At 37.2% G+C, this 15,755-nt stretch overlaps 1 protein-coding gene across 1 annotated transcript in view; it reads right to left on the reverse strand.

The window, feature by feature from the left end:
• The window catches only part of LCLAT1 (lysocardiolipin acyltransferase 1), a gene marked incomplete at both ends in the record, with an annotated part of 86,506 nt that overhangs the window by 66,621 nt on the left and 4,130 nt on the right, over window positions 1–15,755 (reverse strand). Inside the window, 2 exons of the mRNA XM_081997917.1 lie at window positions 8,760–8,958; window positions 12,389–12,557. Of these exons, the coding sequence (XP_081854043.1) occupies window positions 8,760–8,958; window positions 12,389–12,557 (368 nt within the window). The remainder of the gene's footprint in view (window positions 1–8,759; window positions 8,959–12,388; window positions 12,558–15,755) is intronic.

Genomic DNA, 15,755 nt, shown 5'->3' on the forward strand with positions numbered 1-15,755 from the left:
TTACTTGACTGGGGGGAAAACGGTTGTCTTTTGATTTGCAGATTCTTGAGAATCAGTTATACCAGTTATAATAACACAGCAGAGAAACAGTGAAGCTAAAGAAATCGTAACAATGCAACTCTACTTCTATGCTAAAACAGTCTTCTTGTAATGGACATTTCTGACAACTAACATTGCCTGGAAAAGTATACAAAAAGCATCACACTGCACAGCTCTTGTTCAAAATTGCAAAAAGTTGCAGCACAAAAACCTATAGATAAGAGTAGCTAGACACACTGACCTTTAAATCAACTTCTCAGAGCTGAAAAAATAAAGAAGGCAGCTTCAAATCTCACGTAGCACATACATGCTAATGATACATACTCCACACTTTAGTACGGCTTTATCAGGACATAATTATACACAGAAAAAAAAATGACACTTACACAAAAAGGAATGCCTGCTGTTGAACTAGAGAGATGTGCTGTACGTAAGAATTTCCTTACTGCCTTAGGGATAAAGCAAGTTATAGCTTATGCAGGTTGAGAAGCTGCAGTATTGTATTAAAGATGCTAGTTGCAAGTATAAAGCTTTTTAAACTCTTAAGACCCTGCATTTCTGTTTTCCCCACCCCAAAATCTTTTAAAAGAAAATAAAACTTGAAGCTGAAATTTCTTAACTGTGCTTTCATTGCAACGGTTATTTGAGCAAAGGGAGCAAGTAGATACGAGGGATGGAGGTGGCAATAAACAAAAGAGAGAAAGAGGCAAGTTATGCAAAAAAAAAGTCTTTCTTTGGTTTTCTAGCACAATTTTATGTACATTTGCATAAACCTCTCAGAAATTAGATATCCCAAAAAAATCATGTCTCTGTAGGAGGAATATCATAGCTGATATTAAAAGCAAAGATAAATCAAGAACATGGTAACCATATATTTCGTATAGGAATGCAACAGAACGGCTAGTAATACTAAGCCCCCTGCAAACAAATTCAATAAATGATTCAGAACTATAGAAGCAAGTAGGAAAGTAGAAGGTCTAACTATGGGATTTCTGTATTATATTCATCCATCTTCCCTCTTTTCTTCCACAGAGTTATTCACTGATTTTTCATATCAAAAATTCTTCTGGTCAAAATTAAAAGCATTATTTGGTCTGCCTGTATTCAGCAGGGATCTGGTCCTGATCAGGGCTTTTGAGGCAACAGTGAACCAGACGTCTAGGCTTCATGAGGGAAATCACTCGGAAGCACATGATCCCACTGTACACATACACAAATAATTGGGTTCATTAACAGTTTGTTAGTCCAAGTGTTTTGCTGCATAAATATCCACAAGGCAACCGCCACACAATTCTGAACGTTCCTTCTTTTAAAGATGGGTAAGTATTAAAAAGGCACTAGCACATAGAAAAACACACAGGAAGCCAAGGCTCAAAGTTACTATGCATACACTGTTAAGTTTTCATCAGTGTATTCTGCTAAACAGATTTCTGAATATTCAATAAGAATCAAATATTTTAGTGTTTTTTTCTAGATAGTTGTATATCTAATAACCCAAAGCAAATTAAAAATTAAAATATTTTTAGAATTTTATGTAATGGTTTGAATGCACAAACTAGGCAAATGAATACAGAAATGCTTCTTGAAATAACCTTGTGGCACACAATCTCTGCTCCTGGCAATTTTTTTTTAACCATACTCATTTCCAATGATGTAGTTAATAGGAGTATAATGAATTGAACAACTACTATCCGATTTGGTGATTTCTTTGAGCAAATTAAAAAACTAGCTAAGAGCTAAAATTCACAAATATAGATTCACACTAGCACTCCTAATTTTATAATGAAATATGTGATTCCGTCTATTTATTAATTTGATTCAATCTATTTGTAAAGTTGTCTATTTAAACACCGGTATGCTTCCGCTATTGCCTTGACCTATCAGACTCTGAACGTTACTTTAATCTATATCTGGTTTTAAATTATTTTTATGGTTTACATTCAGACTATATATTTCATACATGTATATAACACATAGTCTACTCTTTGCTTGGACAGAGTATCATCTCTTCCAATGTATATGAAGCCTAAACCTTTTTTCTTACTAAGGCAACTTAAGTGAACAAACAGCAATGTTAGAAACATAGAATTTTAAGGTAACTGAAAAAAAGAAAAATATTCTGGTTTTGCTCTGATCAGTTTTACCTTTAATTTCTCCATATTTCTCATACATTTGTTTCAGTACCAAAACATTCTAAATTTTATATTTAAGTCACATGCAAATGTTAACACTTTCTGTATTTCCTTTGCCTTGCTTCATTCTCTTGTTGGAGAATATAGTATGTGCCAGTAGAAACCTCAGCTTATTGTTTGTTTATAATACAGTTAGAAGCTTCTTCAAACCATGTTTACAGTACAAGATTTACTTGTCAGGGCAATAACAATGTTGTCAAAAAGCTAGCCAGATACAGTGGCCTATGTCTTAACTGTGAAAATTGAACTGTGAAACCTTCTAGAAAGGATATTCCATTGAAGAATTGATACTTCTCAGCCAATACAGACAGAAAAAAAAAGTGTGAAAGTACATAGGAAAAAATCATGACAGCAGTAGTTAGCAGGATATATATGTATATAAAGCACCCAGACAGAGGTATACCATGCTCTTGGAAAGTATTCTTTCAATATTCAATCCCTTAAATCATGGATCAGAATGATGCTTTTTGGACAAGTCATACTCAAATATTCATTCTCTTTCCTAAATTATGTAATTTTTATAGAATATGGACAATCAGTTGATTACCATTGTATTAGAGCTGCTTAGACAAAATCTTTGTGCTAACGTGCTATAAATGCCATTAAGGAACATTAAACCTTTTCAGTTACAATATCTATCTTAAATTAACACTTCAAATTTGATTTGATGTACTGTGTAAAATCAGAGTAACATAACATTACTCAAAACTAAAGCAAACTAAAGCAAAAGCTTAAGCCTCTAGGAAGGCTGGAAAGTTGCTTTTTCTAATGCATTTTAAAAATACATCAATACAGTGAAACAGTGCATGAAATACTAAGTATTAAAAAAGATGAGTCTTGCCCAATACATATCTGGAGAAAAGCCCCACGTCCTTCCAGTATCTCCAAAGACAGTAAAGAAACAATCTCTGGCTGTTAGATCACGGGAAAGTGAAAAAAACCTAAAGAAATGCATCTGAAAGTGGCAGGGTGCAGTGCGAGTCTCTCCTATGGATGTGTCATCTGTACCACAAGTCAGAAATGGTGAGAGATTTTACAATTCAGTACCTGTTTGGTAGGACTGCATCCTCTTCAGATACTCCATTTCCTTATGGCAGGACCGTGAAAGTGAAGAGCAGAAAAAGGAGTGGAGACTAGATGCCTACCGAGGCGGCAGAAGAGAACCTAATTAACGTCTCTGGCTGTATCTCTGCGCTGTGGACCCATAAAGGAGGGAGTTTCTTGCCCTGCGCTCCCAGACTCTTTTGATGTGCATTTGGGAGAGGCAAAGGGGGCAGAGAGAGGCTGGAGTCCTTATTATACAGAAGGGATAAGGAAGGTTTAAATGGAATATAGGCTAATTATTTTTTTTCCTCTGAAAGATTTGGGAGAATTTCTGTGGTATTCATCCACAAATATTCCTATCATGTCTTTCCTGGATTACTGAACAAAGACAAGAGCCAGCTGGAAAACAGACACCTAAGTCTTTTCTTCCCCACAAAAAAGATGCATGTGAATTTATAGGCAAATTAAGCTGCATTTTTGTTTCACAGTCTAATCCTTCCCTCACACTTAAAACTTCTTCAAGCCAGTCTTGTGTATCTGTCTTCACCATGAACAACTGGTAGAATAACAACTGTGCTTTCCATTAGAGAGCATACTTTTCACCTTCTACTTTAAAAATCACGCAGGGTAACAACTCTAAGGTAATTAAGTCTGGCAGCTCATAACGGAATTGCTAGAAGACAAAATGTCACAGCTCCTCAAGACTCTCGTTTCAGTTCATTTTAACATAACAAAGATACTTGAGATATGAGCTATACTAAAAAGTTCAGTAGGTTACACTCTTAATTTTTTAAGCCGATAAGCTCTATTGATAAGAATTTGAATGCAAATCCAGCTATAACTGGAACAAAGACGCTTTCTGCTGAAGTATTTATATCCCTACCTACGGAAGTAGCTGTGGCAGCACAAACACTTCCATGGCAATATAAATGCGTTCAGATTCCCCGCAGCGTGCTGTTTTAACTATACTTCAATTGAGTTAAGTGCTAAAATTTTCTAGGCTTAGCAACACAAATATTTTACTTCATGGTAGCTGATCCATCATAGCTGTCGGTGTGCATGCTCTTAGCCCGTGGCAAAGGCAGGATAATTCGAGTTGTTTTGCCCTGCTTCATTGAAAACTAAGATGACTCAAATTACTTTGAATTTGCTTCAGGCAAAGCTTGCACACATGGACAGCTATAATGGATCAACTGACATGCAGTAAAAGATTGGTGGGGCTAAGGCCGGTGCTGAAATAGAGCACAAATCCTTTTTTTATTTTCCCCCGGCACTTAACACAAGAAGGGCCAAGCCTAACTTGCGCCTTTGAGAGCTACAACACGAGCGACCGGATGAGTGAAAAACAACTAAACAGCTCCTACATCTGCAGTCTCTTCAAGAGCAATGTTAGCCACAGAAGAACTTGAATACAGAGATGAAGACGTGGGCAGAGTTACCCAGTTATCTCTGCTCCCAACTACTCCAGGTTTGCCTGCTTTGCTTATTCTCCTTTTTCCTTTATCACCTTGTCCTTTCCTAACCTGTTCCTGCCCCAATTCTCTCCAGCTATAATTCCCTGCTTTAGTAGCCTCAGTGAGCCTTCTTAAAAATCGTAAGTCTTCCAGATATGTCCATCAATGGTGCCTGCAGCACTTGCATACTTTACATGCATACACTGAATTACGGTGTTATTTATCTTTTCCATCTGCATTAAGCAAAACCAGAGTGAATATTACCTCACATAGCAGCCAGGCACTGACAATAACCCCTTTAGTTACCCTCTCTCATTTTCTCCATTAATTTATCTAAGAGTCCTCAAATTAAACCCAAATTTTAATTTATTTTTCATGTAGATGTTGAGGCACTTTTAACCACTAAAATCCAAATATTACTACAAGCCCACCAATAATTAAAATCCTATTTAAAACAATGAACACATGCAAATTGTCCATCATTAAAACATCTCGATTTCCAGTGAAGCATTACTGGTTCATATCACGACAAGACTTTTACAAAATAAACTATTAAGATAAAAAATTAAAAGGATGCAACTAACTACTAATGAGTACCTGGTCACCTGATACTACTGTGTTATGTACCTACTGGAACAATATGTATTACACAGCCTACGCTAAACACAACTGCATCATAATCCGTATCACTTCTGATGCTATCCCTTATTAATTGAGACTAGGTGAGAATATTTATTGTATATATCTATTGCAAGTAGCGTAGAGCAGTCGTATCTTGTCAGACTACACAAGAAACTGTCAATGCCATTAGAAATTCTCCTTGAAAACTGATACTGCAGAATGTGTCAGTAGTTTGTGATGATGTCAGATGAGAAACTGCAGCAACAACTAAGAGCAGAGTAGTGCTCCCTCGAGACACCAATGTTGGCAAGTTCTACTGAAACGCTGCAAGAATGTTTCTGAAATTGAGATTACTGAAACGTAACACCTCTTTTCAAAAACTTTACTGCGCACAATTTATCAAGCCAAAGCTACAGTTCCAGGAAGAAAGGACCATCTGTTTTTCTTTGGGCTTCTTTTTTTAAGGCTCACCTTTAATCAATTTAAATTTTTTTTCATACACTGGAATGCAAAGAATTAATAACTTAAGAACTAGGTAAGTGACTCAGTGCACCTCCTCGAAATACTGACTGCTCTGATTTTAAACACAATTAACTGGAAAATAAACTGCCTACTTGTAATACAGACTCATTAAACCTGATACCTTTACACTTTTAACCTCCAAAGGGGGCAACAAGGACTCTGGATCTGTTTGCATTCCAAGCTTTCCCCTTCACCTACTGTATATACCACTTGGATAAGTACAATCTCTCACAGACCTATTTTTACACCCCAACTGGGACAGTACTTATAACAACAAAGGTGCAATGCTTAACACTCACAATGTTTTCAGCAACATGGAAATTAAAGGGTTGCATTATAAACCTGATCTTACACATAATTTTAAACTAAATACTTGTAAAAAAAAAAAAAAAAATCCTTTGAAAGACAAGAAAAAAAATGTGCTGAAAGCAATACAGTATATTCATTCAAATAATTCTCAAACTCAAAGTAATATTACCATTAGGTAAAGATTTATTAGACGTTACATTTAGCCAAGATGGCAATACTTCCCTAATCCTATACTTTTGACTATGTAGAACTAATTCTTATAAATATATGAAAAGATGAAACTGAAAGACATGATGAAAGTAGCTGTTGTAATTTCCACAAATATCATACCTTAAATTATCAATATCTAAAGTATCAACTATAGGTACAGTGCACTGAAACTGTCCAGTTGATTTCCAAGTTATCTTCTTGCCTTTAGGAGCTCATAAGATAAACAAAACTTTTATGGGAAACTACTGGCCACAGTTTAACAAAAACAAAACCTGACAAATACCTATTAAAAGGCGATCACATAACAGAGCAGGGCCATGAAGAAGTGGAGAAATTCTACTCTTATTGATGAGATTCAGGGCTTTCCACTTTGGACACCGTTTCCTGCTATATTCTGCACCAAACTTCACACAGACTCATGATGAAATATTTTCTGTCAATCTTAATTTCATCCAAGAGTCCCACCTTCCAACTATCCCTTAATTATGTGGCTATACAGAACACTTTATTTTTCCAAGAATCTACCACCCAAAACATAGGCTGACTGAACATGGAGACACATATTTCGAAGGCCTCTTTTCAGATACACTATGGTAAAATAGAAGCTGAATGTTTATGATTTTAGATTATCAAATTATGGCTTGAGTGAAGGATGTAGTTTAGCTGGATTCCTCTCCTGTAACTAAGAACGCAACATTAACAGTTTACTAAAAAATAACCTAAAATTTTTACATTGCAATCAAAGTCCTCAAATCCCATATATTGTGAAGGGTGCTTAGGGATCTGACATATAAATAGTGGTTCACAGCACCACAGATCCAGGCACCCAATCGACTGCCAGAAATTGTCATCCTGTAACGCAAACAACCGGAGTAAATGTCTGCCTGTGCCACTTCTACCATCACAGCCCACAAAGTGGAGTATGAGCCCAGAATTTCTTAGTGGCTTAAGCTACTATGTCAGACTATGAAGAAAAATGGCATCGTGGTCTGCTAGCTTTGACCTGCCACAGCTCCACCTGCCTGAGTCTACTCATCAAATCTATTAGATGCACTCAGTTTATGCACAGAACTGAGACTTGAAAAAGTAAAATAAATCAAACTCTAAACTCCTGACACCCTTTCAGGAACTAAATTTTGCTAAGCATAACATAGCATCCAAGCTCCTGGAGCTAACCTTCCAATTCAATTAAAGGTATTAACAAGCATACATACAAATGTTTTGTTACAAAAAAAAATGTACGCTACTTTTGGAGAGATAAACCTATTAATCTTCTTCCATCACTGCTTTAAAAAGTTGCATTTGCAGCCGATTCCAGGATTTCAAAACATCTCTGCTGTATTATGAAGATAGAACATTTATCTAAATATGTATTTTCTCATTTCCCGTAACGTTGAGAGAGATGTCTTTTGTCAAGTAAAATTGACCTTAATGTTTAACTGTTAGGGGAAAAAAGTATGTTACCTAGTTGTAGCTCTTATTTAAGAGGATTAAAGGCCCAGCAAGTGAATGCAATAACAGCAAAACAGTATGAGAGTTCCTCCGCATGGAATCCTGCCAAAATTATCTGTTCAGATAAATGGCCTGACAAAAGGGAACCATAAATAAGGTTACTCTTTCGACATCATAAAGTTGACGCATATCCTGCCCAGGCTAGTTTTGTATAAAACAGTAAATAAATCTAAGAGATAAATAAAACGCAGAGAAATGCTTTTATTTCAGATAAGTCTGCCCATTTATTCAGAAACCATTCGCATGACAATTTTTGGCCTATCTGAAACAATTTCTCTGAGTATGTGCAACTCTGATCCATTTCCAGCCTACATCACTATAAATACCGATTATTTCATATCCTGTACAGCATATTTTGCATTACCAAGTTCAATTTAAAACTACAGTTACTAAAATGAACCATCAACTTTGCAATTGCCTACAGTGCTTTTTCTTCCTATTTTTTTGGCTAAAGCTTCTCAAGAGTATAAATTGGATAATGAAGAAAGAAGCGTGATGACAGCATTTGCAATGTGGGGTGAAACAACACCAAAAACAAAGTGTTGAAAGAGACTTTGAAAAGACTCAAACTCTTTTTTCATCATTTTGAAAAACGCTTTCAGTACATAAAGCAGAAATATTTTTACCTATAAGCAACTGCAGCACATGCAGTGCCTTTAAGAATAAATGCTTAAGCATGTAGGCTAGGCGTCTTCCGGGAGATTTATTGTTTAGTCGATAGGCCACATATTTTACACAAGTTTTTTTTTTAAATACTGAAATAGAATTTAAACCTAGGTCATTTAACAGGCTACGTATGGTGCTGGGCAATATTTAAACACATTTGCCTTTCAAGTTAAAAGGTTTAGTGACCTACCAAATCCTGGAATGCTTTTGAGACTGGATTTGAGACAGATTTTTTCAAGTCTGAGGTAGCTGTATCGCAGCAGGCAGTTCCACAGGAACATCCAGTCCATTCGTGTGCGATGGTTCATGATAATGACACTCCTTTCTCCAGGAACAAATCCGTCACCAGTGACAATCACCTTGGCACCAAACACCATCTCCAGCAAGGCCTAGAAATAATATCTCAATATTATGGCTTTACTCCCAGAAGAAAAGCATCAGCCCATTAGCAAATTAATTTGAATTATATCATTTCACTTATTCATTCACATTATCACTGGTAAACAAACTTCTGACTGTTTTCTAATAAAGCAGCCAGCTTTTCCACAGTAACAGTTAGCTGTTTAATGGAAGAAGAAACAACAGCTGAATAGCACTTCCTAAAAAGCACTCTCTTACAATGTCCAACATTAAATTTTCTTTCCCCCCGTTTTTCCCAGAATACTATCATGTAGGAATAAAAGGGAATCTCTATGGTTTACAATGTAGTAGGTAAAATCTAAGGATAGACTGGCTGCGCAAATCATCTGTTGCTCAGTACTGTCAGGGCTGGGAAGGCATTAGAAGCTGCCTTGCTTTCTGCTTGGGTCCAAATGGTCAACACATTTGTGTTTGACTTCCACTTGCAAAAATGGCTAGAACCTAATGGCAGAAAGAGTAGCTGACACAGAAACCCCAAACAAGCTTGAATAAGTGTAGTGATGTAGACCTAGATCTGTACAACTCTACAGTGCTACCCTGAAGCCTGGGCCTCCACCCTACAATTATCCAAAAGCATCAACCACCAAATGCTGGTACACAGTCATCTCAGAAGTGCTGTCCCAAAGCACAGCATAAGCCTCAAACTTGGAAGGACACAAATGAGCCAGTGATGCTAGAAGTTCACATATAAAACATGTTTCTTTCTTTACCTGCTGTGTGGCTCTGAAGGTTCAAGTTATAAACCATATGTTGGTGGTTTATCAAAAGAAAAAAAGCAGGCAATAGCTACACTATAAGTTTAAGAGGGCCTGGTTTCATAACCTGGACAGTTGGAACAAACATATAACTAGACTAATTGTACATAACATCAGAGCCCAACAGCATGCTCTGGCCATGTTCACACCACTAAAGTCTCTCAACCTCCAAAACAAGGTGGCCACATACAAATTGCCTATTGAAAATGGCTTCTGACCCATGACCATTCCCAAATCATGCAAGAAAGTGTATGGAGGAGTGTTGGTTACAGCAAAAGACCAGGACCAGGTAAATAATTCAAAAATATGGATGACTGAATGCTAGTGCCTTGCAACCTTTTAACACCTAGTGGAAACAGTGGAAATGTACAAAATCCCAAGGAAGAGAGGCAGACAACAGATATTACCTAGGAGCATGACTTAAGGTCCTAAGGTTAGGGCCCCTGGCAGGGCACTGTCCAAACCAGTTAGCACAGAAAAAGAAACCACGTAACATGACTGAACATCTAGAGGAATAAACTTAACAACTGGCCTTAACATAAAAAAAAGGAACCCGTTCAAATTACCTCCTTACCTTCTCTCCCCATTCTTCCTCCAGAAAAAAAATATATGAGCAGCAGAAAAGTTTGGGGATTTAAACAGAGCTCTAGAAAGTGAAGCAGCTTTCTGTTCTGTGCATATTTCTGCCACCTCTGTGCCACAGAACCTCAAAGAACACAAATTTCTCAGTTTAAGTCACCTGTAAAACTGGAATGACATTCTCAACAATCACAAATGGCTTGAGATCTCAGAATGAAGTGTTATATGAGCCAAACATTAATAGTAAAAAATACTATTAATAACTCAGCTCACTGCAATTCTGGCAAACGTGTTTGCTATCAAGAGTAACTATGGACCACTGCAAAAGCAGAACAGGTCATATAGCTCAAAATGGTAAACAGTTTTCAGAAAAGAGAGAAGCAGCCTTTTTTGGCTAGTTTAATAAGAATCTTATTACATATTTAACATCTAGTTAAACATAATAATGAACAGATGCCCTGTTCTACATACCCCAATGCTACTACAAGCTGAACTAAACTGAAACAGTTAAGACCCACTCACTGTCCCATCCTGCTGACTCTGCTAGAAAGGAAAAAAAAATGTGTCAGAGGAGTGAAGAAGGTGTAAGTTTCTTATACCTACACAGGTCAGGGTCAGAGTCTCCCTGTTGGAGTCCAACTGGTCCAACATCAGTTTATTGTTTGGAGACACAAACTCAAGTACCTACTTCTCCTGACTAAGAATGGAGTAGTGTAAGGACAGAAAACTAAGGCAGTTTAAGGACAGAAAACTAAGGTCTGAGCCTCAAAAAGGTTAGGTGCAAAATTCTTTTCAGACCCCTTTGCTGAACCAAAATCCCCAAGATTCTTATAAGACAGAATCCTTTTCACAAAAATATTCAAGTTATTTTCATTTAGGTCCAGTGCTGCCTGAAATCAAACTTCTAGATGGCAAAAGTTATCACAAATTAGTTGTAATAATCCAGAATTATAAAGCCTAGTTAGCTAATCAAATAAAAGACCAATATTTGATTTTGGGGAGTTTGCAATTTTAGAAAAATTGAGAGACAAACAGGCAGAAAGGATCCATTTTATGACGCTATCAGTACTCAGCTAAATTTCATCACAGCAAGAAATAACAATCCCTCTATTTCCTTTACTGGTAATTATTTCTTCCCTCCTAATTTCATCGCATTTAGTAATGATGAAAAGGACAAAAGTATTAGAACATGGAACAGCTCACACCCCTTTAAAACACACAAGTCAGAAACAGAGAAAGCAGAAATTATTTGGTATGTAATAAAGATGAATCTTCCTTTATGCCACAAGACACGTATTTCTGCACATCAATATAGCATTTTACTTCAGAAAAAGTATAACAAATCTTTAAAGGCCTGTAGGAACAAAGTCCCTTGGCTTTTTGAAAATGGATGAAGAGACAGATCCCAATCATACTGCCTTTCCTTAGGAACAATTCAGGAAAGAGCTTTATTATTGTTTTCCAGACTCCTATAGCTATAAAGTTGATGCAGTATAAGTGAGGAAGACTATTTCAAGGGAAAGTTCTTCTTTTTCACCTGAAATCATTTGTCTCTCACCTACAAGGACTAAATTCTAAGAGGATTAAGTAAGAGAACATTCAAGGTCAGCAACAATGTATGAGACAGTGAATAACCTTCATAATTAGATAGCTAGAGCACAGTTGAAAGAAAGAGTAAACTCCCATAAATAAGACAACTCATTTAGGAAGTTTGTAATTTAAGAAGTTCTCCTGCTTAGTAATGCTTCACCTACTCTTCTCTGATCAGCCTCTAACTGACACTGGATGGAGATGTCATGGAAAGGCCTTTTCAAGAGTACAATTAAGACATGTTATTAGCTTACGTATAAACTGTGGAAGAAGAGGAGGACTGTAGACAGGCACACAATCTGCAACATTGACCTAAAACCAAACAAAGTCTACATAGATAGTAAGTATGTTAAGGGCTGTTTTGACAAAAGCATAAAAAAACTTTAAAAAAATATTAAATTAAAAGTGTTAGTGAGCAAACTAATTCGTGGGATTATGAACATTTGCCCAGAACTTGGCTCATAATGCAACTTACCACTGGGAGTGTGAGCCAAGTGGCCACAACGCAATCGGTGATCCAGCGATACCAGGCCGGTGAGATAAACATCAAAGGTAGAAAAGGTCCAAGCATGAATATACTTCCAAAAAAACTTCCCAAGAATAGTGCAAGTACAAAGTATATCCCTTTCCATGACACCATGGCTCTGAAAGAAAAAGTTGGCATTATGTTAGAGACATAAACTAGAAGTAATTACATAACTCTTCAAGTCCATAGGTCCAGTTTGAGGTAATATTCCTCTTTTTTTTTTTACCATGGCTAACAACATATGATGACAGTAAACACTATCAAAATGTTCTACCTCACAAGCAGCAGTAAGACAATGACTTCATAAACACAGTGATTTGTAAGGCATATTGGGATATTAAAGGGGTCTTAAAAGTATCAGCTATATCATAATTTCCTCCACTTATTACAGTATGTAGTTCCTCTCTAAAATCTTCAGCAAGCTATTTTTATTACACACAGGTACAGAGAGCAATACAACAGATCACTTCTGATATAAACTTTTCAGCCATTACCTCTGTCATTGGCAAAACACTAATGTTAGCATTTTCTGAAGATAGGGAACTTTTCCATTTCTCCATTTTGTTTCTTCTTGCTAAACCCAGTGTTGCAGAAACTCATCTTCCCCATCTAACAAGGGTCTACATGTGACCTCCTTCAGAAACCACTCAAGCTTTGTGAGACTGATCAGCCATTTCAAACACCATTTACCCTTTCATCACAACAGGGCAGGCAAGCAGTGGCTGAAACCTCTTGACTCACCCTGGCTTACAGGATTTGTGACTTTTTGAAGTCTGCTGTACTTCAACTGTCCTTATCAGTTATTTTCCAACTTATTCCACCAAAAAGCCAACAGCCTTTGGTTTTTAAGACAGTAGTCTAGACTTGACATATTTCAGTGTCTGTGCTATCAGCTAGACTCCCTTATTATAAATCAAAATGCACAGTGCATGGAGCTTCTTAGTTGCATTACTGCAGAACACTCAGCAATCCTCCAAGCATTTGTAATAGCTACAAGCTTTCACAATTATACCAACTACTACCACCTATAACAAAGCAAATATGGAAATATTAATTCTCTAAATTAGGGCCTAAAAATAGACTGTTTTCATCTATTTAGAACTAAATCAATTGTTTATAAAATCAAAGGTTAAGTACAAGTCATTTTTCAGTCACTTTACTGAATTCCTTTTTTGACAGGCTATTTTCGAAATTATAAGACAGACAGGACTTCAGGACAAGAAAAACAGGAAGCTGGTGTTTTTAATTTTAAAATGAGCAATGGAAAAGTAATCCATTAAGCCTTGTGTACTGTAACATACATGATTTATCTCAAACATGTTTTGTGCAATGTCCATAGCAAAAATGTTTGCACAGCAAAGTATTCAAAAGTCAAGAAATGGCAATGCTAGTGTTGCTAACACACAAATTTGCTTCTGCTACTTTATGTCGACAAGTAACAAGAAAGTAGCTCTATTTTGGGATACTTTTAAGTTTAAGTAATTTCCTAAACTGTACACATTTGGAGAAAGGCCAGGAGGCCATGCAAATTTGTTAATGTAAGAAGGATATAGGAAGCTGTATTTAGCCTGACTTCTGCAGCATAGCAAAAAAAGTAACAGTAAATACGAATGGTTGCCAATAGCTATATCAGAAAGATTTTAAACCAATTAAATTTAAATTCAAATACACATTATTTACATCCTGGAGTACAAAGCCCTCTCTTTCCTGCCAAAAGCAGGAACTAAATAACCGTTGTCCACATATGCAATGAACTAAGTCGGATCCACTTTGACCTAGGAAGGGATGCTTGAAGAGCACTGCACTGAAGAAACAATGCTCCAACTGCCTCCTTGTATTTGTTACCGCAAACCTGTGTGGGGAAAGTCCGAAATAAAGGCAGCAGAGGACAAAAGAAAAAAAAAAAAAAGACAGAAAATGACAGAAACAGAAAGGGCAAAGAAAATTTGCGTTAATTACAGCAAGACTAGAAGAAAAGGCCTTCTCCTGACATATCAACATTTGAGACCTACTGCAAAAGGCAGCAGAGGGGATTAAAATGCAATGTGCTTTATCAAGTCAGGCATTTTTTGAGGAACACACACAGCAAAACAGCTGGAAACATTTAGGGACAGCTTTCAGACAGGTAAAACCCACTAGCAGACACAGAACACAAGTTTGTTTAGCTTCAGCCAGCCACTCCAGTCCTCTGCAAGGCTGCCCAGAGCCACTGGTCATTGAGTCAGATGCAATGACATCCGCCAGACACCCTTGCTCCAGGCAGTTGCCAGACAACACAGAGGCACACGTTCCAGTTCCAAATACCTGAATACCGCACACAGTCAACCACAGAGTTAATGGGAGAAGACATCGCTCTGTCATCCTCCTAGACTCTTAGGAAAGCAATGTAGGTCACTTCACAGAATCATTAAGGCTGGAAAATACCTTCAAGATCATCAAATCCAACCATCAACCCAACACCACCATGCCCACTAAACCATGTCCTGAAGTGCCACGTCCACACCTTTTTTTGAATACGTCCAGTGATGGTGATTCCACCATCTCCCTGCGCAGCCTGTTCCAATGCTTGACCACTTTCTCAGTGAAGAAATTTTTCCTAATATTGAGTCTAAACCTCCCCTGGTGCAACCTGAGGCCATTTCCTCTCGTCCTATCGCTGGTTACTTGGGAGAAGAGACCAACACTCTCGTCGCCACAATCCCCTTTCAGGTAGTTGTAGAGCGCGATAAGGTCTCTCCTCAGCCTCCTCTTCTCCAGACTGAACAACCCCAGTTCCCTCAGCTGCTCCTCAGAAGACTTATTTACAGGCTGAGCTTTTCACAGTTTACACTGGTCCTTCCCTCAAATTAGAACACAGAGACAAATATATAAGGAAAAAAAAAATCTTTTCTGTGTTTTATGTGAAAGACTGTCTTGTAAACATTGGGGTTTTTTTAGATGAAGGTATCTAAGCTATGCAAAAGACCTGAGGAAGTTCTGAAGTTCCTCTTCTGCAACCTGCACCCCAACAGTATTTTCTTTAACATTACAATATATACGTATGTTATACTGCATTCCACTGGCTTAAACACTGTGGTGTTTATTTCTAGACACAAAAGATACCATGTGCTTTTTTAATCAGTGTCATTTATCTTTCTTGCAGCCACATTTTTAACAGGTGATACATACCATATTTTGCTTATTGCTTACATATAATACATTCTGTATCTTTACACATGTATTTATCTACAATAAGGGATAGACTTTGTCTCTGAATTACCTCCACCACAATAAAGCACATACCATGCCATCAGGTATGAGTACAGAAAAACAACTC

This window comes from Phaethon aethereus (assembly GCF_964289735.1).
Source record: "Phaethon aethereus genome assembly, chromosome: 3".
Taxonomy (NCBI): Eukaryota; Metazoa; Chordata; class Aves; order Phaethontiformes; family Phaethontidae; genus Phaethon; species Phaethon aethereus.